This window comes from Podarcis gaigeae, assembly GCF_964106915.1.
Source record: "Podarcis gaigeae genome assembly, chromosome: 12".
NCBI lineage: Eukaryota > Metazoa > Chordata > Lepidosauria > Squamata > Lacertidae > Podarcis > Podarcis gaigeae.
Genome location: NC_139688.1, coordinates 44,978,985 through 45,003,926, shown reverse-complemented (window position 1 = coordinate 45,003,926; position 24,942 = coordinate 44,978,985). Strand labels below are relative to the sequence as shown.

The 24,942-nt window shown below is 41.3% G+C and overlaps 2 protein-coding genes across 3 annotated transcripts in view; one reads left to right on the top strand and one right to left on the bottom strand.

The window, feature by feature from the left end:
- The window catches only part of CNOT10 (CCR4-NOT transcription complex subunit 10), a 42,240-nt gene extending 41,276 nt beyond the window's left edge, over nt 1-964 (bottom strand). For both annotated transcript variants that reach the window (XM_083705779.1, XM_083705780.1), the window contains exon 1: nt 799-964. In XM_083705779.1, coding sequence (XP_083561905.1) covers nt 799-949 — 151 coding nt within the window. In that variant the 5' untranslated portion in view covers nt 950-964. The remainder of the gene's footprint in view (nt 1-798) is intronic.
- Nucleotides 965-1,021: 57 nt separating this feature from the next.
- On the top strand, nt 1,022-24,927 carry DYNC1LI1 (dynein cytoplasmic 1 light intermediate chain 1). The gene is made up of 13 exons (XM_083705940.1): nt 1,022-1,473; nt 2,332-2,405; nt 9,583-9,699; nt 11,118-11,348; nt 15,479-15,648; nt 17,173-17,266; nt 19,093-19,228; nt 19,699-19,810; nt 20,788-20,847; nt 20,954-20,998; nt 21,838-21,958; nt 22,725-22,886; nt 24,307-24,927. The coding sequence occupies exons 1-13, from the start codon at nt 1,310-1,312 to the stop codon at nt 24,417-24,419; spliced, it is 1,599 nt and encodes a 532-aa protein (XP_083562066.1). The 5' UTR covers nt 1,022-1,309; the 3' UTR covers nt 24,420-24,927.
- The last annotated feature ends 15 nt before the right edge of the window (nt 24,928-24,942 follow it).

Below are 24,942 nucleotides of genomic sequence, written 5' to 3'. Positions count from 1 at the left end.
CACCTCTGACATCAACTTGTTTCAGGTTCAGGCTAATGGCAAGGTTCACATATTAGAGGAGAGGCAGACTTTCAGGTTTGGATGATTATAAATTCCAGTTGGGCAGCAGTTGTTACAGCAAATATTTAAGAAAGAGTCTTGTGGATGGCACCTTAAAGACAAACAGATTTATTGTAACATACGCTAAAGCCCATTTCACCCATGCAAATATTTAGTGTGTTGGTTGAAATGTGCCACAAGCAACCTGCTGAGCTTAAGGTATCATGAAAACAAAGAGTCCCTCTGCACATTAAAGACTCGCAAATTTCATTACGGACATACGTGTCTGTGGACCAGGGAGTGTAATCTCAAACACATGCATCTGATGAATTGGAATCTGTTCCACAAAAGATCATGCGGTAATGAATCCGTCAGGTCATGAAAGGAGCCAAAAAGACTCTTCCTCGCTTTTGCTGCAAAGGAGACTTGGCACAGCTTCCTCTCTGGAAACAGGATGGAAGGTACTTCCAAGCAGTGCTTTTTTCTGGGGATACGCATACCCCTAAACATTTTGTGAATCAAAGTTTGGCTTCATTGAGGGGCAGTATTTCAATATGAGTAGGAAAATTAGAGTACCCCTAAACATTTTATTTATTTTAGGGGAAAAAGCACTGCTTCCAAGATTCCTGTGTTTTCAGGGCACAGGGCAGGGCTTGGTCATTGGTGGCGCCTCTCTCAGAATCACAGTAGGGAAGGGACCCCCGGGGGTCATCCAGCCCAACCCTTCTCAAGGCCATTTTCAGGCGCCGGAATCGATACCTTCGCTTCCCGCCGTCGCAGCTACTTCAGGGGATGCTTTGACAGCGGCGTTAGCCCTCACCTGGCCGAAAAGCAAGGCCGCTCGAAGACACCTGAAAAGGTGTGTGTGGCAGGTCGCTGAGGCGACTGTGAGCTCCGCCCAACGTGCCATGCGCGCCTTTTCCGTTTTTTTTTGGGGGGGGGGTTCCGTCACGCGCCGAGTCAACGTCAACAACAACAAACAACAACGTCCCAGTGAGGGGGGTGGGCTGCGCAGAGGCAGCCGGAGTGGGGTGGGGGCGGCCGCCGCTTCTCCCTCGCGCCTCGCAGGCCCGCCTACATCCGGGTCCCTCGGCAACGCCGGGTGTCGGCCGCCCGGCCCCGCTCCTCTTTCTCCCTCATTGAAGAGAAAGGGAAGGCGTCGGGCGTCGGCGTCAGTGGCGCGCTTTCCTCGGGAGGGGCGCGCGCCTGCCCTCTGCGCGCTCTTGCGACTCTGTGTGTGTGTGTGCGCGCGCGCGTGTGTACAGCGAAGATGGCGGCGGCGATAGGAGGGCGAGCCGGCTCCTACGGTTCCTCTTCCTCGCCGGGGCTGGGCTCAGGCTACGGGGCTGCGGCCGCTTTCAACGCCACGATTAGCGGCGGCGGCGGCGCGGACTCGCGAGCGGGTGGCGACGAGGACGACGGGCAGAATCTCTGGTAATTGAGGACGCCCCCCCCCCACCCGCACCCGGTCGCCTAGCCTCCTCAGAGAGGGACCGTTACTACCTGGTAGCTCCTCCCCATTCCTCTTATCCCCCCCCTCCCACCTGCACTCCAGTCCTTGTGGGCAAAGGTGCTTTCCTCGCCCTCCTTCCCGCACCTGGCGGATTCCCGAATCCCTTCCCTTCACACCCCGCCTTTTGTTTGTTTTTAAGTGGGGCGTCCCGTGAACGGGGGAAGGAAAAAAAAAACCCTTCTAATGCCCCCTCCGCCATGTTGCTGGTCCTCCCTCTCTGAGGTGGGCGGGGGAGGTTTGTCTCTTCTTCCTCCCCCCACCTCCCCATTTCCTCCCTCTCTCCCCACATCTCTCACACCCCACCCCCACCCTCTTTCCCCCCACATCTCCCCCTATTTCCCTCACCGCCCCATCTCCTCCATGTCTCCCGCACCCCCATTTCTCCCCGATCTTCCCCCTACACCCCATCCCCCACATCTCTCCCCCTATTCCCCACATCTCCCCCTAATTCTACCCACCCCCATTTCCTTCATCTCTCCCCATCTTCCCCCTGCACCCCATCCCCATCTCAACCCCCCACTCTCTTTTCCCCACCTCCTCAATTACTCTATCTCCCCCCCACTCCCATTTCCTCCATTTCTCCCCCATCTTCCCCCCTAATTCTCCCCACTTCCCTATCCCCATTTCTTCAATTTCTCCCCCCATCCTCCCCACCTTGCCCATCCTCTTCTCCCACTGCTTCTCCTCGCCTCCGCTTGACAGGAGCTTGTTTCTCTCCCGCTGGACCTTCCCTCCTGCCTCCTCACTGCCTTCCTCGTTTCTCTTGTTTGCCCCTGCAGGTCCTGCATCCTCAGCGAGGTGTCGACTCGTTCCAGGTCTAAATTGCCGCCGGGGAAAAACGTCGTGCTGCTGGGTAAGCGGCCCTTTCTTCTCCTCGCCTTGTTTCTGTTCTGTTTGTTGTTTTTTTGCCTGCACGTCTCGTTTCCCGTTTGCGATCGTTTTCACTTGTTGTTAATGAGGGCGGAGGGTGTGCGCGCCGAATTGCTGGCCATGGACCTCGTTGTGTTTGTAAGCTGTGCAGGAGGGAGGGGCATCCGCAGTGGTTCATTGATCGCACCGTTGCCTTCCCACCCACCCCCAGCCTTGTGCAGAAACTGGCAGTTTCCCTTCCGCAGAACTGGAAATGCACTATCGGCACAGGGCTTAAATCCCTTTTCTGCTTATTGTTTCTGGTTACAGCTGCATGCTGTGTGGTACTTCAAGCCTGACTTCCAAAATCCATAGAGGCCTCTACTGTTTGTTGGCTGGCAGGCTAGGGGAGTGAGCTCTGCCCATATGCATAAGGCCTGCCAAAGGCATTGTTGTCACATTATGTGTCAGCATCAGCCTGCCTCTCTGTTGCTGGCTTTCCTTATACCCTCATGGCTCCACCCATTTGATATGGTTAGCACCTCCTTCTGTTTTTTCTTTATTGGCACTTAGAGGTGTTGCTTTCATTGGGGTGCTTGGGAGAAAACGGAAAATTGGGTGTGTTAGGGTACATCTGCTGCATCAGCTGGTTTATTTTTGTTTCTTTGATGGGATGTCTTGTGCTATCTGCATCTTGTACTGACTGGTGTCCCTGAATAGGTTCTGGGCTTTGTCCTTGGAGAAGTTAGTTCTCTTACTAGCTTCCCCTGCAATATGGTGCTCTCAATAAGCTTGTTGCTTGAAACAGTAATCTTAAAGTGTTTATGAGTAGACCCACATGTGGGTAATCCTTCCAGCTGGCTTTTTCAAGCAACTCCTGGCTTAGTTTTCACACTTTGGGGGTGACATTGATGAGAATACTGTAAGACTTGAAATTCTACGTACTTGCAGTGAATACTGGTTGTAGATAAACACACTACTGTACTACTAGATATTACAGAACAGCAGTGTACAAGGAGGAATTTACCTCTTAGTTTACTAGAAAAGCTTAGGAAGGAGAGGTAATACAGAGGTAGGATCTTCTCTGTGGCAAACCCTTGTTTGTGGAACTCTCTTATTGAGAAAAAGCTGTTACCCTCAAGGATAGTTTTTATATAACCGCTTGAAACACATACTTTCGCACAGGCATTTGAGGAAAATCTGTTGAGTGGGCATAACTTTTTTATGCTGCTGCGGAGCACTTCATTGGTTTAATGAAGTTTAAATTAATTGTTTCATAGTTTCATTATGTGTCTTTACTGCCCTGAGGTTCTGTGTGACAAAAGGGGGGCAATTTATGAAGGTAAATAATAAAGTTAAAAACTGAGAGAAACACATGGTTCTGCAAAACATGGAGTATAGAATGTGAAAGGACTGTAGACAAGGCCATAGAGAGAGCTTAAAATACATAATGTTTCATAGTCATAATAACATGCTATAGCCCTCTTACTTTGCACTACAAGTTTTTTGTAGCAGAGAGATTTTTAAAAATCAAAATGACAGATATTTAGCATGGATTATTTACAAGCACGCTTAAAGTGCAAGTAGATAAATAGGTACCGCTTTATAGCGGGAAGGTAAACGGCGTTTCGTGTGCTGCGCTGGTGCAGGCTCGCCAGAGCAGCAATGTCACACTGGTCATGTGACCCGGAAGTGTCTGCGGACGGCGCCGGCTCCCGGCCTCTAGAGTGAGATGAGCGCACAACCCTAGAGTCTGTCAAGACTGGCCCGTACAGGCAGGGGTACCTTTACCTTTACCTTATTTACATTATTTCATTCATAAAAAACATAGTATGAACTTTTTTTTAGAGTTAGATCAAAGATCCAAATATTCTACTGGTTTGTATTCAACACTGGCTGGTCAAGTGCTTCTGGGAAACTTGCAAAAAGAACATAGTGGGAAAGCATGGTAATAGACTGCATGGATATTGATATTGCACTTGCAACTATCATGCCTTGTTGTAACCATTGATAGACTGATGTTCCCATAAACTTAACTTTTTAAAAATACTGGTTTTTGTGCTAGTTTTTTACCATGACAATGAATTCAATGAGTTAGTTATGCATAAACAACCATGGGATAAGATATAATGTCACCCCACAGCTAAATCTTATGGGCTGGTAACTGATTAAAGAATAGGAAGCAGAGAACAAAAATAAATGGATAGTGCTCCAATGGAAGGATATAAGAAGTGGAGCCCCACAAGCATCTGTATTGGAACCAGTGCTTTTTAGTAAGTTCATACATGATATATTAGGGGTGAGCAGTGGGGTCACCAGGTTTGCTGATTTCACAGAATTATTCTGTAAAGCAAAAAGGGATAGCAAAGAGCTCCATGAGGACATCTCCAGACCAGGTGAATGGGCATTAAAATGGAAAATGCAGTTCAGTGTATAGTGATGCACATTGGAGCAAAAAACTATAATGTCACATACACTGATGGGGAGGCAGGCAATGATTTACCAGGAAAGGGATTTGGGGCGTCATGGTAAGTAGCTCCCCTTTACCCATTGTGAAAAGGGCAAAATATCCATTAGGTAAAGGAATCTAATTACTGTATCTTATAATGCCTTTATATAAATATGTGGCACAGCCACACTTAGAATAGTCTAGCCACTGCACCTCAGAAAGGATATTGAAGAGCAGGAAAAGGTGCAGAAAAGGGCAACCAAAAGTATCAAGGTGTTGGAGCAACTCTCCTATGAGGAAAGGTGACAGCATTTGGGACTTTTTAGTCTAGGAAAAAAGTGAGCATGGTTGACTTTGGAATTTGCTACCACAAGATGTAGTGATGTCCACCAGCTTGCATAATTTAAAAGGGGATTAAACAAATTCATTGGGGATAAGACTATAAATGGGCAACAGTTTGTTTGAGGAGATAGTATATAGCCACCAGGGGCAATATGCTGCTGAATACCAATCACTGATAAACAATAGCAGTATAGTGCTATCACACTCGTGTCTTGCCTAAAGGTAAAGGTAAAGGTACCCCTGCCCATACAGGCCAGTCTTGACAGACTCTGGGGTTGTGCGCCCATCTCACTCAAGAGGCCAGGGGCCAGCGCTGTCCGGAGACACTTCCGGGTCACGTGGCCAGCGTGACATCGCTGCTCTGGCAAGCCAGAGCCGCACACGGAAACGCCGTTTACCTTCCCGCTGGTAAGCGGTCCCTATTTATCTACTTGCACCCGGAGGTGCTTTCGAACTGCTAGGTTGGCAGGCGCTGGGACCGAGCAGCGGGAGCGCACCCCGCCGCAGGGATTCGAACTGCCGACCTTTCGATCGGCAAGTCCTAGGCGCTGAGGCTTTAACCCACAGCGCCACCTGCGTCCCCGTGTCTTGCCTATAGGCTTCTAAAAGGCATGTGATTGACCACTATGAAAAACAGGAAGCTGGACTAAATAGGTCTGGTCGAGCAGAGTTGTCAGTTCATTGGAAATTTAGTTCTGAGCATCCTAAGTTTTATATTTACACTCTCAGTAATTTATAACTTTATTAAGCCATTTAATGTTTATTTATAACTTATGGGAGGTGGGTGGCGCTGTGGTCTAAACCACTGAGTCTCCTGGGCTTGCCGATTGGAAGGTCAGCAGTTTGAATCCACATGATGGTGATGAGTTTCTGTTGCTCTGTTCCAGCTACTGCCAACGTAGCAGTTTGAAAGCATACCACCGTGAGTAGATAAATAGGTACTGCTGTGGCAGGAAGGTAAACAACATTTCCATGCGTTCTGGCACTCGTCGCGGTGTCCCGTTGCACCAGAAGCAGTTTAGTCATGCTGAACACTTGACCCAGAAAGCTGTCTGTGGACAAACACCAGCTCCATTGGCCTGAAAAGCAAGATGAGCGCCGTACCTCATAGTTGCCTTTGATTGGACTTAACTGCCCAGGGGTTCTTTACCTTACCTTTAACTTTATTAAACCATTTACTTGACCATTATTTTGTCTTAAATTTTAAATTAAGATCTTTTCTATGAGAAAGGTACTAATTATTTTTATCATTATAGATTCCTGTTAGATATGCATGACTATAGGATGGCCAGTGAAGTTGTAAAATCCAATGTGATGGTAGCATTGCCTGCTTTAGTTAACCAGGGTCTGGTGTAGTCAAAATGTTCACTATTGCAAGCATGCTCAAAAACTGGTCAGCCAAGGCTCCTCTTGTATTGGGAGCAATTTCTTTCTCTATCCATACCCCTCAGTTAAGTGTTTTATTGGCACCAATATTAACTATGGAGCTTGTCAGGTGCAACCAGAACAGTAGCCTCCCAGCAGCGATGTCACTGCCGTTACCAGAAGGAAGGGTGTAGTTCAGGCTGTGTGGATGCACTGGAGGCAGTACTGGATGAGGTTGGCCAGTGTGGCCCAACCTTGCTGCCATCTTGCCCCTTCCCTTCTCTGGCCTGGTAAGTGGCAGCAACTCTGCGGACACAGGAGGCTATTGCTGCACCTCCACCCCACCAGGCAAGCCACTTTGCGGGGCTTGTCAGGGTTTCCACTTTACCCTAGTTGTATTAATTAACAGGGAACTCTAGCTATCCTTTTGCTTAGATTTGGTGCCTGTGCAAAGCTTCACCATAATAAAGAGAAGTGGAATGAAGTGATAGAGAGGGATCTGGTGGTGGAGTATGCAATTTCATGGCTCATTCCCAACCACTTAACTGTGCTTATGAAGTTGAAAAGCATGTCTACACTGGCGCTTATGATTGTTCTTTCTTTTGATTCATGCTCATCAAATAGTATTGGGGGTTTTTTTAATAAGATGATGTATTATAGGAGAGCACAAAGTTTATTTTTGAAGTGTATGTGCCTCAGAATTGAACCTGTTTTGTTAAAAGGCATTTCATCTTGACTTCTTTTCCCCCATAGCATCTGATAATACTGAAATTTTTATTTACATGAGGATAGGTTAGGTTGTTATAAGCACTACATAATACCAGCAGGCATATCTTCTGCTACTCTTATGACATAAAAACATAAGAGCCTGCTGAATTGGGTCAATGATCCACCTAGTCCAGCATCCTGTTCTCCCAGTGTTTATACTGATGCCTGTCAGAAACCCACAAGTTTGACCTGAGCGCAAGAGCACTCTCCCCCCTTTGATGTCCAGCAACTGATATTCGGAAACATGCTGTCTCCAACTGTGGAGGCAGAGCACAGCTAGTAGCCATTGATAGCCATTGATATTTAAGTTTCTTTTATACACTAAGGCCTAGGGCAGAATAGGGATGGAGGAGATTTTCATTGGGTTTGCATTTTTAAATGAATTGACCCAATTCACACATCCTGGATTAATAAATAGATTAGACCATAATTATTCTTCAGAGTTTGCTTTTCTCTAGTTCTCAGCTCAAAAAGTATCTAAATGCATATTTTAGCATGAAATCTGTACATTGAGATGAATTATGTATTTAAGTACAATTTAAATACAATCTTTTGCACAGACTTAAAAAAATGCAGGTCAAAGATGATATGGGACAGATCGGACTCATGAATAAACACATGCAGAATTGGCACAGACTGGAAATAAACTCATCTGTTCATGGCTAGCACAGATGTAACAATCTCAAACTGATCAACCATGGTTTTATCTGCCCAATAATTAATTATATGGCTGCATGTTCTTTGTGTTCCAAGATTCAGTGCTGACATTTTGGTTTATTTAAGCCACTGTTTCCCATTACATCTTAACTGGGAAACTGATTTTATTCCCTGCTTCCTAACATGGTATTGAACTGAGGCAAGGGGTTAGAAGGGAAATGCAGGAATGTATGTGTTATTGGGCCAATAAACGGTGGTTTAGCAACCTAAATTTCTTACATCTCAGCTGAGCAGATATGCCTTGCAGCTAACTTTAAAAATGATTCTCTGTAGCTATGTTTTTATTTAAATGTTATGTACCCAAAACATTGTATCAATATTTGTGATACTAACACTTTATTATCTGAAATTTACTAGTGCAAATTTGTTTTAAAAACACTAGGAATTGCATATTTTGTGGAGAATATTTTATAAAATATATTCAAAGGTGTCTGTTGCTCTGTTTCTAGGTTAGTGACACCTCCCAATGGGCAATACAGACTAACTTGATAGAGTTTTTTGGGGGTAGGGAAAGGTTAAGGTGTCTTCTAAGAGCTGTATGTTCCTACTAATGTTATAGAAAATATATGCAGAAAAGCACCTAGAAAACAGAAGATTTGCATATATAATGTGTAAAAGATCTGAAATGTGGGGATGACAGTGAAGCTTCTGGGAACTTTGCCAGACTTCTCTGACCATTCAGAAACTAACTACTTGCCTGCCAAAACCCCACATTTCTTAGACATATTACCACCAAAATATCACAATATCTCAATATTTCATGATATATATCTGCAGGGGTGGAGGGCCTTGCTGGGCCTCCCTGCGGGGGCAGAGGGTCCAGCCATACCTCCCTGCAGTGGTGAAGGTTGTTCCGTGCCTTCCCATGGCAGCAGTGGGTACTGCTGTACATCCCCACAGTGACAGAAAGTGCGCTGCACTTTCCTGTAGCAGCAGAGGGCTTTGCCATGCCTTCCTGTGGCTGCAGGGGGTCCTGCCATACTTCCCCATGGTGGTGTAGGGTGCACTGCATTTCCCCGAAGCAGCAGAGAGCCTTGCTGTACCTCCTCGTGGCGGCAGAGGGGCCCACCATACCTCCCCATATAAATTACTAAAACTACAGTGGTACCTCAGGTTAAGAACTTAATTCATTCCGGAGGTCCGTACTTAACCTGAAGCACCACTTTAGCTAATGGGGCCTCCTGCTGCTGCCGTGCTGCCGGAGCACAATTTCTGTTCTTAACCTGAAGCACTATTTCTGGGTTAGTGGAGTCTGTAACCTGAAGCGTATGTAACCTGAAGCGTATGTAACCCAAGGTACCACTGTACAAATAAGATAGCAGCAACAGGACTTGTTCATGTGCTTTTCTTGCTAATAATGCAGTACACATGACACAAGCATGAGTCATGTCTACATGGCAATGTTTGCTACAGACTACTATTTGGGCCAAGTGTCCTAAAGCAAAATACTGGTAAGTTTCACAGATTGAAATGGAAATATTACAAGAAATATATTTCATATATGTTATTAATAAAGTCCACTTTTAAACTTTTTTCCCAGGGGAAGATGGTGCAGGTAAAACAAGTTTAATTGGAAAACTTCAGGGAATTGCTGAATACAAGAAAGGAAGAGGAATGGAATATTTGTACTTAAATGTACATGATGAAGACAGAGATGGTAAGTACCAGTTCTGATAATAACAACAGTGAGTAATTATTCATTGCTTGGGAATATTCCAGATTTTAAAAATGTATGGCATTTTCACTAGTCAGCAACTTCCACATTCTATCTCCAACTTATTATCACTGCATTTCCTTGTTTTCTGTTCAGGGAAGGGAGTTTGCAGGCAAAGGAGGACGAATGGTATGGGGAGGGTGACCAGGGAGAATGAGTGGGGGCTTTTGGGTGGTGGTGGTGAGTGATGTTAACAATACCAGAGTGGAATAAGAACTGAAAGAGGACCACCCTGCTAGATCAGGCCAAAAACCTACCTAGTCCAGCATTCTGTTCTCACAGTGGCCAACCAGATGTCTATGGTAAGATCACAAACAGCATATCATTCACCTGCTTGTGAACCCCAGCAACTATGACTTGGAGGCATGTTGCTTTTGATATAGGAAGTAGCATAGTCATCAGGACTAGATAGCCATGAATTTGGATAACCTTCCCTTAAAGCGGTCCATCAGAGCATCTTCTAGGAGCGAATTCCATCGTTTAACTACACATTGTGTGAAGTTCTTCAATTTAATTTGATGATCCCTAGTTCTAGTGCTATGAGATAGGGAAGGAAAACTGTCTATTGACTTTCTCCACACTTGTACACTTCTATTACAGTGGTACCTCGGGTTAAGTACTTAATTCGTTCCGGAGGTCCGTTCGTAACCTGAAACTGTTCTTAACCTGAAGCACCACTTTAGCTAATGGGGCCTCCTGCTGCCCCTGCGCTGCCGGAGCACGATTTCTGTTCTCATCCTGAAGCAAAGTTCTTAACCTGAGGTACTATTTCTGGGTTAGCGGGTTTCCCTTACTTGCCTTTTCTAAATTAAAAAAGCCCTCAATTTGTAATATTTCCTTAATTTTGCCTCTGGTCTCTCACCTTCTACTTCCCGTTTCCCTTCTCCCCTTTTATCCTAAATCTTCCCAACCTATTTTTCCATTAGTCTTCCTGCCTTTCCCTTTTATATTTCTCCTTCTCTCCCTCCTTTCTCCACTCTCTAAAATTCCTTTTTTTTTTTTGTTTTCTGAAATACACTTAAGATTCCAGATTGTGTAGCTTAGAATACTGCAAGCTTTAGAAACCTGATCGACATCAAGATTGTCTCACCAGGCATATTGCTAGTCAAAAGATTTTAAAACTGTGCTTGAGAACTATCTGCTATCCAAATTCATTCAAGAGTTTTGACCTTTAGCCATTATCATTCTAATAGTATATTTATAAATACTAGCAGTGAGTACCAATGGTAGTCATATTTCAAGAAGAGCCATTTAAATCAGTTCATTGTTTTTAATGAGTGAAAATAACTCATTTGGATATTGTCCACTGATAATAAACTATGGTACATGTTAAGAATACCTTATTTATGGTTTTTTTACAGATCAGACACGATGTAATGTATGGATACTGGATGGTGACCTCTATCATAAAGGTCTACTTAAATTTGCATTGGAAGCTATCTCTCTAAAGGACACTTTGATTATGTTGGTGGTGGACATGTCTAAGCCATGGGCTGCTTTAGACTCTTTACAAAAATGGGCAAGTGTTGTAAGGGAGCATATTGACAAACTAAAAATCCCTCCTGAAGAAATGAAAGAAATGGAGCAAAAAAGTGAGTACATACACTTTATAGATGCTAGAAAAATATTTATTGAATTCATCTTTGTGTAAATGTACGCTTTTGTGATATGTTTGTCTCTTACAGGAAATGTAATGCCAACATGTTTGTCACCTGATTTAACTATATTCACTCTTATGCTTTATAACAGTTTTATAAGGGGTTTCTCTTGACCATGCGAATTCTCATTATAATATAACTATAGTATCTAATGCATGTAGCATTATCTTTGCAACCTGTCTTGGGAATGTCATGGAATAGATTCAGTTGAATATTTGTTGTCAACATAAGATTTTTAAATCCATTGTAAAACTTTGTTATATGAAATTCAGTGCCAGAGCAAAAAAGTTAGTTACATCTTTTTAATTCTGATAGTTTTTAGCTTTTAGCTTTAATAATGCTGAAATGTTATCTGGACTTGGATGCACTAAAATGTTAGTCATGTGGAGAGGGTGATTCAGTAGGCTCAAAACTTCTGAAAGCAAATATTACTAAAATCTATTCTGCTACATCAGCTCATTTTGTGCATGCATGGAGCTGTTGAGAGCTTCTCTATATAGTTTTTGATATGCAAATAAAAGAGAAGTCCTTACTCATGCATAATCATGAACATTGGCTTGCTATATCTATGGAAATTGATCCCATTTTTTTCTTTTTTCTTTTGTAGTCTAGTCTCCTGTGCCAACCTTTAGATTGTAAGCTCCTTGAGACAGGGCCCTGCCATATTGTGCATTATTATTATTATTTATTAGAATTTATATACCGCCCTATACCCGGAGGTATAATGTGCAATGCACATCAATGGTGTTTAACAACAAATCTTAAATTGATAAACAATTCTTAAAATGATAAACAACAGCTGGAAAGATGAACTGTGAAGATGTAGTGCCTAAGTTTAGTGGGCTTGGAAGGGATGCATTCGGGGGGCGGTTTCTCTGTTCTGTGGAATGCAAATTCTTCACCCAGAAGATCAAAACCTGTGCTCAACAAATTTTATAGTAACTCAATTTAATCGTTTTGAGTGCGGTATTTTTATTTCTCATATAGTTCAGGGTATTTGTTTATTTTTGTAGAAAATGGTGAAGGAGAACAGTAAGTTCTGTACATTAGTAAGAAGAGCAGTTTTATTTAGCAGAGGTCTTACCACTGTCACCTTTGCTTTGACTTTTCAGAAGGCTCTGCTTTCATACCTTTTTCATACTCTTCTAAGCAGCTTCCTGGGATAGAAATTTCCTGTATAAAAGAAAATAGAAATGCTTTGCCTTCTAAATTCAGTGTACCCTGTACACGCGGGGTGAAGAACTAAATTCAGGCCAAGGACCACATTACTCTAGTGGAAAGCTGTCAGGAACTACATTCCAGCCTCAATAGTGTTTTTAATGAGACCTACACATTGTTACTGGGATGCGGGTGGCGCTGTGGGTTAAACCATAGAGCCTAGGACTTGCTGATCAGAAGGTCGGTGGTTCGAATCCCCGCGACGGGGTGAGCTCCCGTTGCTCGGTCCCTGCTCCTGCCAACCTAGCAGTTCGAAAGCATGTCAAAGTGCAAGTAGATAAATAGGTACCGCTCCGGCGGGGAAGGTAAACGGCATTTCCGTACGCTGCTCTGGTTCGCCAGAAGCGGCTTAGTCATGCTGGCCACATGACCCGGAAGCTGTACGCCGGCTCCCTTGGCCAATAAAGCGAGATGAGCGCTGCAACCCCAGAGTCGGTCACGACTGGACCTAATGGTCAGGGGTCCCTTTACCTTTTACACGTTGTTAACACATTCGCACACAAAAGTCTTTCTTTTTGGAGATGTAAGTATATATTTAATTTTTAGTATTTACTCGGGTGTCATTTTCAATTTTCTCCATAGACTTTTGTTTTTATAACGTTTGCTAAAGTGTGCTGGCGAGCTTTTTTCTGTTCTGACTTTACCCAAGGCACAGTCGCAACACAAGAATTAAAATAACATCAAAGTACAGTTGAACTGTGAACTGTTCAGAGTCACCAACTTCAATATGCTCTTGCATCACAAAAATTGCATCCAATTGCAAATTACCTAGGCACTTATTGTATATTTGCAGGAAGCCCATCACTCACTCTCTCAATATGTTTTCCCTTCTGCAGCTGATGTTCTTGCAGAGGAAGGAGCTGTTTGTATGTTTTACACACCATCACAACACAGCCCCTTTACTTCCCTACTCAACAGCTGGTGATTAGGAGGATATATAGAGGGTCAGCTGAAATTCTGTTGATGGGTGAGGGTTCCTTGCCCCTGCTGTACACATTCTGCATTATGTAGCAGGTATCTGAAGTACACATTGCATTAGCACAGCCCTCATTGCAAGCTAGTGAAAGGAGTGATCTTTGAAATAAATATTTTGGGGGGTTTAAATGTTACATACAAATATGCATATAAGAGTACCAAAATGAAGTTTCTCGTCTTTTCACCCCTCTGTTTTAATTTTAAAGCAAAGCAGCTTCAAGAGAAGATTACTCGGATACATACTAGGAAGGAATAGGTGCTTTGTCCCCACCAGCTCCTTTTCCCAAATCACACCTTTCTGAAGTGGTTCATAAAATATTGTTTGTGCTTTGACATGTACCTTTGGCCCATAACGTGTACTGAGCCTCTTAATGTAACTAGTCAGTTCCTTGTAATTACTATATGGACTCTACTATATGGCCCTACTATCTGTACACATTTTATAAATATGATCTCTTTAAGTTTTTGTGTTCTTCCTGTATTTTAATTGTTGCAAACTGTTTTGATATTTTGTATGAAACTGTAATACAAATATTTTAAAGATTCCAGCTGCTGAGAAGAAGTTGGCTCTCTAAAGTTAAAAAACAAACAAATCCTTCTTAGATTAATCCCAAAAGAAGATTGTGGTGGTATGATAGTGGAAGCTTGCATGTGTTGTCAGGAATCTGATTGTCTTCTCCATCCTACAAGAGAGGCCTTCTAAGAAGTCTTATAAGCATTGCATCTTTGCTGCAAAATGCTCCCATTGTCTTCCCTGCCTTATGCTTTTATTGTCTTTTTACCATCTACTTTTCACTTACCAATCAATATACCATCCACTGAAACAAATAGGTGTTGTTGACAAACGTACAAATCAGCAACAACAAAACAACAGCTTTCGTCACTTCTTTCTTGGATACAATCTAAATTCTGGAATTTCCAGCACAAAACAATATTGGCTTAAAGCCAAACAAATTAGTAATAAAGCTGGCATTTAGGGAGTTTAAGGTGCCTAAAAGATCTGCATGGGGGGATTTTTTTGCTGTATGTATCTTTAGTTTGGGGTCCAGAAGTAAGTTAATTCCAGTATTGTTGAGAGTTTTGTTTTTTGGGTAACTTAGCATCTTTTTAAGTGCCAGACTCTAGATTTACCAGTCTTCACTGAAACATTAAGAATGTAAATTCGATAACCTATTACATCCTGTATTTGACATAAACCTTACAGAATTTGGGTTAAATAAAATAACTACTGCTGCCCTCATGGTTAAAAAACAAAAACCCTAAAATGTTTGGGTTTGCCTTTTTATATCTACTTATATTTATATATGTTTTATCTATTAACTAGCTTGCCTTAGTTCTTAACTTTTGCTGTCTATTGTGCAGTATAAACTTGTGCCGAAGAACTTAGTTACAAGTAGAGTATATTTCAAAATGTTTAGAACTATTAATTGAATTAACATTGTTCTTTTGAAAGACTGGTTTTTAAATTTTGCAGCTTCCTCGAATCCCTGTTTGTTTGTTTGTTTGTTTGTTTGTTTGTTTGTTTGTTTGTTTGATTATCTATCGCTATGTCCTTTTAATTGTGTTTGTGGGAGGGGGTTATTGGTTTGTTTTTGTTTTTATTATGTATTTTGTGTACTCATTTTGCATTTTTATGTTGTGAGCCGCCATGTGGTCTTTGGATGTAGGGTGGTATACAGATGATGATGATGATGATGATGATAATAATAATAATAATAATAATAATGGTAATACTTATTTGAGTACTTAAGAAAACATAAATTGACATTTTAAAACTGGCAGAGCTAAATAGAATAAAAAGTATTTGGTATAAATACAGACTCCCAGGAACAAAGTACTTGCTTGATTCATTTTTTTCTTTCTTATTTCAGTTGTAAGAGATTTTCAGGAATACACAGAACCAGGGGAAGACTTTCCAGCTTCTCCACAGAGGAGAAATACTTCATTACAGGAGGACAAAGATGACAGTGTCATTTTACCGCTGGGTGCCGATACACTAACATGCAACTTAGGCATTCCTGTAGTAGTAGTTTGTACAAAGGTTTGTTTCATGTTTCAGATTATGTTTGTACATCAGAATATTTTTTTTAAATGATTTTAAATTTCAAGTAACAAGACATAGCTATACAAGGAAAACAGAGCTTACAGAATATTTTTTCAAATGGGGTGGGGGTGGGAAAGCTTCTATTAAATAAAACCATTTTGAATACTGCACATTGGTTTTCCATCAGCTTAAGTATTCTTCACTTTCTCAAGTGTAATATTTAACACATTGTTTGAGCAACTGAACGGAGATGCTTTGTACTGCAGGTATAGATTTTAATTAATAGCCTGAATTCCGCAAGACTGTATAATGGATGGCAGCCTTTATATTAAAAATTAGAAAGTTATTTTAACAATTTTTTGCCATATAACAAAAATGTAACAATGTCATTGCGTAGCACCCATTGGAGGAGTTGTAGTGCCACATCATAATCCTGGATTTGCATGAAGTCAGGGCAGGATAGGGGAACAAAAGTGAAGGCAGGTTGCACAATAGTAGGGCCATGGCATGGAAGTGAGAAGGGAGAACCATTGAGAGGGGAAAACTCATGGTTTAAAATAATGGCAGAAGTTTGAGAGAAGCAGGGGTAGAAGGAACTGAGGAAAACGGTGGAGGTTTGAGTAAACTGGAATACTTGAGGGCTCCACATCATTTATCCCTCTCACATGAGGCAGCTGAAGAACGAAGGAGGGAGAAGTTTGAGTTCTGCAAGGAGGGAGGGACATTGAAAAGTTAAATTTAGCTATAATTTTAAACAGTGCCAGAGGTTGAAGTAAAGCAGTTATGGAGAGGAAAATGGCAGTTTTAAGCTATGATAGAGGTTTGAGTAAAGTTGTCTGGAAGAACCATTAGTCTCTAGTAAGTGGGTCAAGGAGTGCAGCAAAGTTATTATTTAAACTAAGAACTTCGTTGGAATTTTTCAGGAGGAAACCCCCCCCCCCCAATGTTCTGTTGTTTATTCTCTATATTTTATCACCTGTCTTCTCTATATCAGACAAATTATTTAGAATATATTTTATCCTATAAATATTTTTTCATGTTTTACCAAATGCCAAATATTGGTTCAGGTTTTTATTTATATCTCTTGTTTTTCAAATTTTTATGTTCTAAATCTTAATGGGCTAAGTTCCCAAGAACCATAAATTAGTTCCGCATGCCCCAAGAAGCATGAATTCCTAAAGCCATCCCGAGGAGATGTTCAGTTTCTAATGTAGCATCAAGGCAACAGTGTGTGAGAGATTGCCATTAAAAAGAAAGAATGAAAAATGCTGCTGAGTGCATTGTAGTCCTGGAATGTGCTGAAGTAGCTCTTTGGATCCTGGCCTTCATGAATAGATTCCAGAAAAAGAGAAATATTAAGATATCTCTACAGAAGTTTTTCACATTAGATGTAGTAAAATGCAAGGATTATATAGTTCATAGCTAATATGAATAGTGGGAATTTCTATAATTGCAATGATGGTAAGTTACAGGTGCAATCATGATTGAAATTGCATTATTATTATTATTATTACTCCACAGTGTGATGCCATTAGCCTGCTGGAAAAAGAGCACGATTACAGAGATGAGCACTTTGACTTCATTCAGTCGCACATCCGACGGTTTTGTTTACAATGTATCCTTTAAAATGTAGATTTATTATTAAAATTACAACTGGATTAAGATAATCTGAGAAGCCCCATGATTTGCTGGGTCATCTTTTATCAAGTCACTGCAAGCCTTGGACTCTCATGTAATCTGAATGATAGTGATAACTGCTGAGTTTAGATGATCATCCCTCTGTTTACTAAACTAAGATATGAATGGCCTTTACAGCCCCTCTGTAATTGTACCAATAAACCTCTAATCAACCATAGTTTCCAATTTCATCCAAACCAGGAAACTAGGTTAAAGTATAGTTTGAATTGGTTTAATATCTTGGTTTGTTCTTGAAACCATAATATCCAATTTTGCAAACTGGTTAGTTAAAGGCTTCCTGGTTTGTTTGTTTGTTTGTTAGAGTAGTGTAAGAGTTTAATATACAGGCAAAAAACTTACTATCTCAGCTCACAAAGCCTGAACCAATGTTGTCTGAACCAATGGCTCTGTGAAAGTTGATAAGCAAAGCATATTTGGTGGTGCACTTATGTGCCATGGCCCAGAATTATTTCAGGGATGCCCAAGGACCTGGCCATGCCTAGGGGAATATTTTACTTCCAAGTGGTAATCTATATGAGAAACTGCATTTTAAATAGTCTATTTCCAAAGTGGCTATCTGTGTGGTATGAAGAGCTGCTGTTTGAGAAATACAATGCAAAAGCATCCCCTGGGCATGCAGAATAAGCTTTATTGTTCTTTGGAGTCTGACCCTGTTACTACCGTTTCATAGCAATTATATTGTTCAAAGTTAGTTTTGACAAAGCAGATACAAATGCTGTTATTCTGTAATTGGCATTCACACCAGAACTGAAACATGGTGATTACAGTATTAAGCACAGCAATAATTACTGGCATCCTGTTCTGCTTCCAAGACTCTCAGGGAAATAAACACAGCTAGGCATGTGCCTTATAAGCCGAGAAGGGAAGCTGGATAGCGCCTAGTTATTTGAAAGTTAAGGTGGGTGCTTTATGCAAAGGATATCATTTCAGTGAAGGAAAAGCTATATCCCGTGTAGATAGCAGCAAGTTTGTCTATCACAGGGGAGATTGAACATTTTTCAGCTTATGACTAAACCCTTGCATTTAGGTAGGTAGAGCTATCAGACACAAACAAATGCAAACAACCAATTCTGCTCTCCCCTCTCCATCTCAAAAGTCTGTTAAGAACCACCTAAAAACCCTTAAGAGAACTGGCTTTCCTTGTCCTTTGCTCCTCCCAATGAGAAAAGTCAACATGGAGCTACAGGGAGGGGAAGAAGACTCTCAAGTAGTAGAACATCACAAAACCAGCAATGTCAACTAAGTTCCTTCCCTCACCTCTCCTGTTGGGGCTGGGCTTTGAAGACAAGGTATCGGTGGGTCAGATGTGGAGACGCTTTAGGGCTCGGAAGAAGACTGGGGGCCGCCAGTAGTTCCCACTGCTAATGTAGTATAGGTGTGAAGCCTTCATGCCTACATGGAAGTGCAGCTTGTGTAGGAAAACAGAACAAAAATTAGGAAGGCATGCAATGTGTCTTTTAACAGAAATTGTTGATGAAATGAAATTGCTCTTCCGCTTGAGAGTTTGGGCAAACCCGCTTTCCCCTAACAGTTTATGTGTCAATCTTTGGCTTCTATACTCTGGTGCATGTTTTACAAGAGGAGGTAATATACACAGATATTTTTAAGTATGTCATCACACACTTAATGTTATAACACTTTGCCGCTGGATGAATGTTACAGAAGTATTAAAGTATCACGAATAGTTTCTTGCCACTGCCGAGCAGAAAAATACATCCACATTTTCTTTAACAAATAACTCAGATGGTGCAGCACTTATTTACACTTCAGTAAAGGAAAATAAGAATATTGATTACGTGTATAAATTTATTGTCCAGAAATTATATGGATTCCCCTTCAATATATCTGCTTCTGTTGTGGAAAAAGATGCAGTATTTATGTAAGTTACTTAGTAATTGGGTGTCTTGCATTATAAAAAATGTGTTTCATTGTATCCCTAACCCCTAATAAGAGTGCTCCTGTTCAGGAACCAAGCCTGTCTGAAATAAGAGTATTGTAACAATGTTTGTAGTTCAGTGGTATGGTAAAATTTCAGGAGGTGGAAGAGGAAAAATGACTACTGTTTTATCTTTTTCCTCCCTGCTGTGCTAAGGACTTTCAATTCCAAACTAAAGTGCTTTATTATTATATTTTGGGAGGGATTTGCAAAAAGAAAAGAAACCTCTTCCTATGTTTCAGGAGGAATTTTTTTAACCTCATGGTGAGCATCCATTTTGGACTTAAAATGAAAAATAAAATTCCTGCTCTGTCTTAAGAAACAGGGTTCTTTGTATAGGATGGGATTGGACAGAAGGTGAACCAAACCTTGAACAACTGAAATTCAAGATGTGACACTGTGTTTGCTTTCAGTCCTGCAGGATGGGACAATGAAAAGAAGATAGGAATATTACATGAGAACTTTCAGACTTTAAAAGTGGGCGACAATTTTGAGGATATAATAACAAAGCCTCCGGTCAGAAAGGTAACTGTTTCCTGTGTTTAGAAGAAATACCTTTAATTTAACACATTGCCTTGTTAGTGATCGGTGGGGTGACAGGAATTTGTAACACTGATTGCTCAGTGCAGTGACAACAACTCAAGGAAGCTTATCACTGATAACAGCATCGTAACTACTAACAATAAACTGGTAATCTCGATATTAATTTAGTCTACATAGCTGATCTAAATGTGTAATAAAGGTAAAGGTACCCCTGCCCGTACGGGCCAGTCTTGACAGACTCTGGGGTTGTGCGCCCATCTCACTCAAGAGGCCAGGGGCCAGCGCTGTCCGGAGACACTTCCGGGTCACGTGGCCAGCGTGACATCGCTGCTCTGGCGAGCCAGAGCCGCACACGGAAACGCCGTTTACCTTCCCGCTGGTAAGCGGTCCCTATTTATCTACTTGCACCCGGAGGTGCTTTCGAACTGCTAGGTTGGCAGGCGCTGGGACCGAGCAGCCGGAGCGCACCCCGCCGCAGGGATTCGAACCGCCGACCTTTCGATCGGCAAGTCCTAGGCGCTGAGGCTTTAACCCACAGCGCCACCTGCTGTAACAAAGCTGTAAATCACCATTGTGAGGTGGAGACCTATCCTGACTCAACAGCATTTTTTAATATCCCAATAAAGGATAAGAGCAAGGCTTCCCTAGCACATCTCAAGAAAAATGGGTAGAGACACTCCCAGAGATAGACTGGGTCCAAGCTGTACAAGATTTTGAAGGTCATAATCAATACTTGGAAACTGGGTTTGGTAGTGCATAAGCAGCCCAGTCCAGGTGAGCCAACTAATGTGTTCTTTGCAGCCAAATGAATGGGCTGCTGCATTGTGCACTAGCTGCAACATTGGAACCATCTCCATGAGCTTTTCATCCACTTGTTCCAGTAAATATTTGTGATTGTATTATTTTGAAAAAAAAAATTAGTTGGACATCTCTTAATGGCTTTCCCCCCTTTATTGCAGTTTGTACATGAGAAAGAGATAGTAGCAGAAGATGACCAAGTATTTCTTATGAAGCAACAGGTACATATTCATTTAATCTACATTTCATTTAAACTAAGATTAAATTTGTGTTGGAATATGCCAACAACTTTTTGTTCCAAAATTTCTCTTTCATTTTGTTTTTCAGTCTCTGTTAGCAAAACAGCCACCTACTGCAGCTGGAAGACCAGTGGTTAGTAGTAGATACTTAAATACTAATAACTTAGCAGTACATTTATTTGGATCCAGTTTTGGAGCTCATTTTTGGTGAAGTATTTAGTACATTAGTAGCTCTGATTTCTGTAGCTGAAAGCTTGCTTGCTGCTATTAGGCTTCAGTCCTGTACCTACTTATCTGGCAACAAGCCCCACTGAACAAAATGGGACTTACATCTCAGATATGTACAAGGTTGGGCTGATAATGGGTTGTATCCAACGAAGTCATCCTGTTTGCACAACTTTGTCGAGTACAGTTCAGTGCCTTTATCAGCTTTTTGTATTAATAGTGTTTTGCAGAAAAAAATCCCAAAACATATATTATAATGTGCAGATTTTTCAAGTTACTCTCTGGGGACATGGAATACAGCGCTAGTCAACATTGTTTTGTTTGTTAAGTGTGCATTTCAAAACTTTGCCAATTTCTAAATGTGAATGCCAAGAAGTAAATTTGGGGATTGTTTCTTTCCCAATAGAAATTATTACATATTTTCCTAGCCTAGAAAATGTTTCTTAAAAGCCTGCCATAGGCTGTGCCTGCCTTTTATGTAATGCCCTTCATCTGATAAAACGGGTGTTTGGGGCAGTGGCATGGCATTTTTCCATAATCTTTTAAATAAGTATTTTTGTAGTTGCTTTTATAGACTAAGTAGTCTAGAACTGCTTTCTTTTTGCCAGACACTTCTTAATCTAAAGCTAATTAATTTTTTTTATTTGCTATGAATATCTCATAATTCAGAAATGTCCCTCTCAAAATGGAACTGACAGCTCAGCATTTCAGTCTAAGTACTTCATTGTATTTTCTAATTCTATGTAGGATACCTCACCGAGAGTTCCTGGAGGATCCCCTAGGACACCAAACAGATCGGTTACTTCCAATGTTGCCAGTGTTACAACCATCCCTGCTGGATCCAAAAAAATAGATCCTAGTATGAAAGGTACAACACAATAATAGTTTTGCAACCTAAATATTCTAAACATTGACATCATAGTAGCAAAGTGTTGCATACCTCCCCCTTTCTAAAATAATTGATAACTTTTAAATTTCAAACTAAGGGAAGCAATTACTTATACTTTAATCGGATTAAATTTGCTGAAATTTTGAGATGAGGATTTCTTTTTAAAAATAGGAAGCGTTCTTGTGAATTGAATGAAATAGAAGTTCTAGTTCATTGCGTATTTCCCCTATTTAAGACCTTGCAAGAAATAGCTTGATCTATTAAGTAAACACTAGAAATGTGGTCTGTTGAAGAAAAACTGTTCTGGTAGTTAAGCAGTGACTCACTGTTTCTAATGTAAATGTTGACATTTATGTTCAGCATGCAAGGTAATCACTTTGATATACAATGGGTTAGATCCAGACTAAATTAATTGAACTGGAGTCCCCTAAAAACATGAGACAAGATAGTCAGAGTTTTATTTATGGGTGACCTTGGGCTAGTCACACTTCTCTGAAGTCTCTCAGCCTGTTATGGGGGAGGAAGGGAAAGGAGATTGTTAGCCGCTTTGAGACTCCTTAAGGGGAGTGAACGGCAGGATATCAAGTCCAAACTCCTCCTCTTCTTCGGATCCCACTGAAATCAATGTAACAGAAGTTGATTTACATCTGAATCCAGCCCTGTGTGTTTAGTATTGCCATTTAATGTTTTAAGAGTTCAAATACAATTAATATGCATTATCAAAATATCTGAAACTTCTTTTCAGCTGGAGCCACAAGCGAAGGAGTCCTGGCTAACTTTTTCAACAGTTTGCTGAGTAAGAAAACTGGCTCACCTGGTGGACCTGGGAGTGTTGGTAGTCCCGGAGGAGTAGGGAGTCCTGGAGGTGGGGGTGGCAGCAACTTGCCACCATCTGCAAAAAAGTCAGGTAAGAACAGTATATAAAACATTTTGGTATTACATAGAATGGACACTCCAAGCTAGATGCAATTTTTTTTGCTGAAGCAAGAGTCTTTATACAGTACTGCCAAGTGTATGACATAAAAAAAATCATTTAAAATATTACTTACTGTAATTTATCTGCTCTCACCTTATAATGTTGGGTGCTGGGTAGGATCCAGGATCCATACATTCCTGTGTATATTGGATTGTGTGGTATTCTGTGTACTAACTGTCTCTGAATTCCCAAGATAGATGGTGCTGTTCCCCTTTGACAATCTCACTCAGCTATGGGGGAGTGGGTGGGTGCGTAGGACTGGACTGAGTTTTCTCATTTTCCTAAAACAAATGATGGATCCTGTCAAAACCATTTTGGATGTGTGTGTGTGTGTGTGAACCTGATAAAGAAGGATCACTATGTGAGCAGTCCTGCATACGAAATGCGTATCCTTTTTTTAAAAAAAAGCAAGCTTTATACATTATCCTTCCTTTGCATGTGTGGCCCCTTTGTAATGATATCTGTGTGCAGATAGCTCTTGTTTGATAAAGGAGCAAGTTGATTATATGCCTAAGGGAAAGCATTCACAAATGTTTGCCTTAGCAATCTCTGAACCCGCACCTTTCTCAGGTCCTCTGTGGTTGCTAGAGAACTTGGGGTGGGGTGGGAAACTGTCTCATATTGCATCAGGGTTTGGAATACACAACCTGAGCATCATGTCACCCCTGGATAGAGTTATGCCACTGAGATATGCACAAGGCACATAATGGGTAGCCAGCAAAAACCTTAGGTTTACCATTGTAAAAACCTGGACCTTTCACACTCTTAACTTTTACTTGCATATCATATATATGGGATATATTGGTCTTCCTTACTGTCCTTTCTGTATGCTATGAGGAACAAGCTAGGGGCCTTTAAGTACAGAAGTTGAAGCAGATCCAGAGGTGAAAGCCAGGGATGTCACATCATTGTTCAGCTCAGATTCTGTCCTGCATTCATGGCATTCTACCCGTATGAGCAGACGACACACACAGAGAGAACATATGGCTGTTCACATATATTGTAGGTACACTGTGTCTGCATACATGGTGGCTAAATGGGGGGGGTTATACCCCCCAAAACTGCTTTTTTTCTCATGTGTTGGTGTAGATCCATTTGATTGTGACACTTGTTTTGCAGACTTGTAAGCAAATACACTTTCCTATCAAACTTATCCTAAGACAATCTAGCTAATTGTAGCAAGAGCCTTGAATGTAGAGTACTGTAGTAATTAATGTTGGAATTACATGATCTCCCACGGTGGGACTGAACCTGTTGTGTTTCACCTTAGTTTTGGCCTGTCTTTGTGTGCGCTACTTGTGAAAAACATTCAGCTTAAAATCTTGTGTTATGTGCCCTCCTTTTTGTATAGGCCAGAAGCCTGTCTTAACGGATGTTCAAGCTGAACTGGACAGAATGTCACGAAAACCAGATTTGGCCTCTCCAACAACACCTACATCCCCCACAGAAGGTGAAACATCTTGAAGACACCAAATATAGCCATTTATTCGATTTTCTGGGATAATTTAAACTTGCCTCTGCCTCTTCCTTCTGTGACTGGGACTAGGGAGCTGAACACGTTCAGAGAAGGACAAGCAGTTGATGTCTTTTGTGTTGCCCAACTTTGTAAAAGGGAACTGTACAGATGGAAAATTATCACACAATGTAAGACTGCTGTTCACAGTACAATGTGGCATTCAGAAATATCGAATTCTGAATTCTGTTTAAAAGTCAGTGTAATTCTGTAAAATTGAAAGTGTCCACTTAATCATTTGTAATGCAAAAGGCTGCTTGAAGAGTTGGAATGGTGATACTCAACATGGGCACTTAATTTATATTGATCACCCAAACTTTTTAGTTTAATGCAATTTTGCAAATTAACCTCGAGAGGATTTACTAGTTTTTGTTGGAAAGAGATGGATCAACTGTTGTTCTTTTGTGCATCATCAATAAACTAACTCAAATAAAATTTAACACTTCATTTGGAATATGACTTCAGACTGTGCTG

Coding starts and splice junctions, on each gene's coding strand:
- DYNC1LI1 (XM_083705940.1), top strand. CDS start 1,310: ATGGCGGCGGCGATAGGAGGGCGAGCCGGCTCCTACGGTTCCTCTTCC. Junction 15,649..17,172: donor TAGTAGTAGTTTGTACAAAG/GTTTGTTTCATG, acceptor ATTACTCCACAG/TGTGATGCCATTAGCCTGCT. Junction 19,811..20,787: donor CAAAGCCTCCGGTCAGAAAG/GTAACTGTTTCC, acceptor CCTTTATTGCAG/TTTGTACATGAGAAAGAGAT.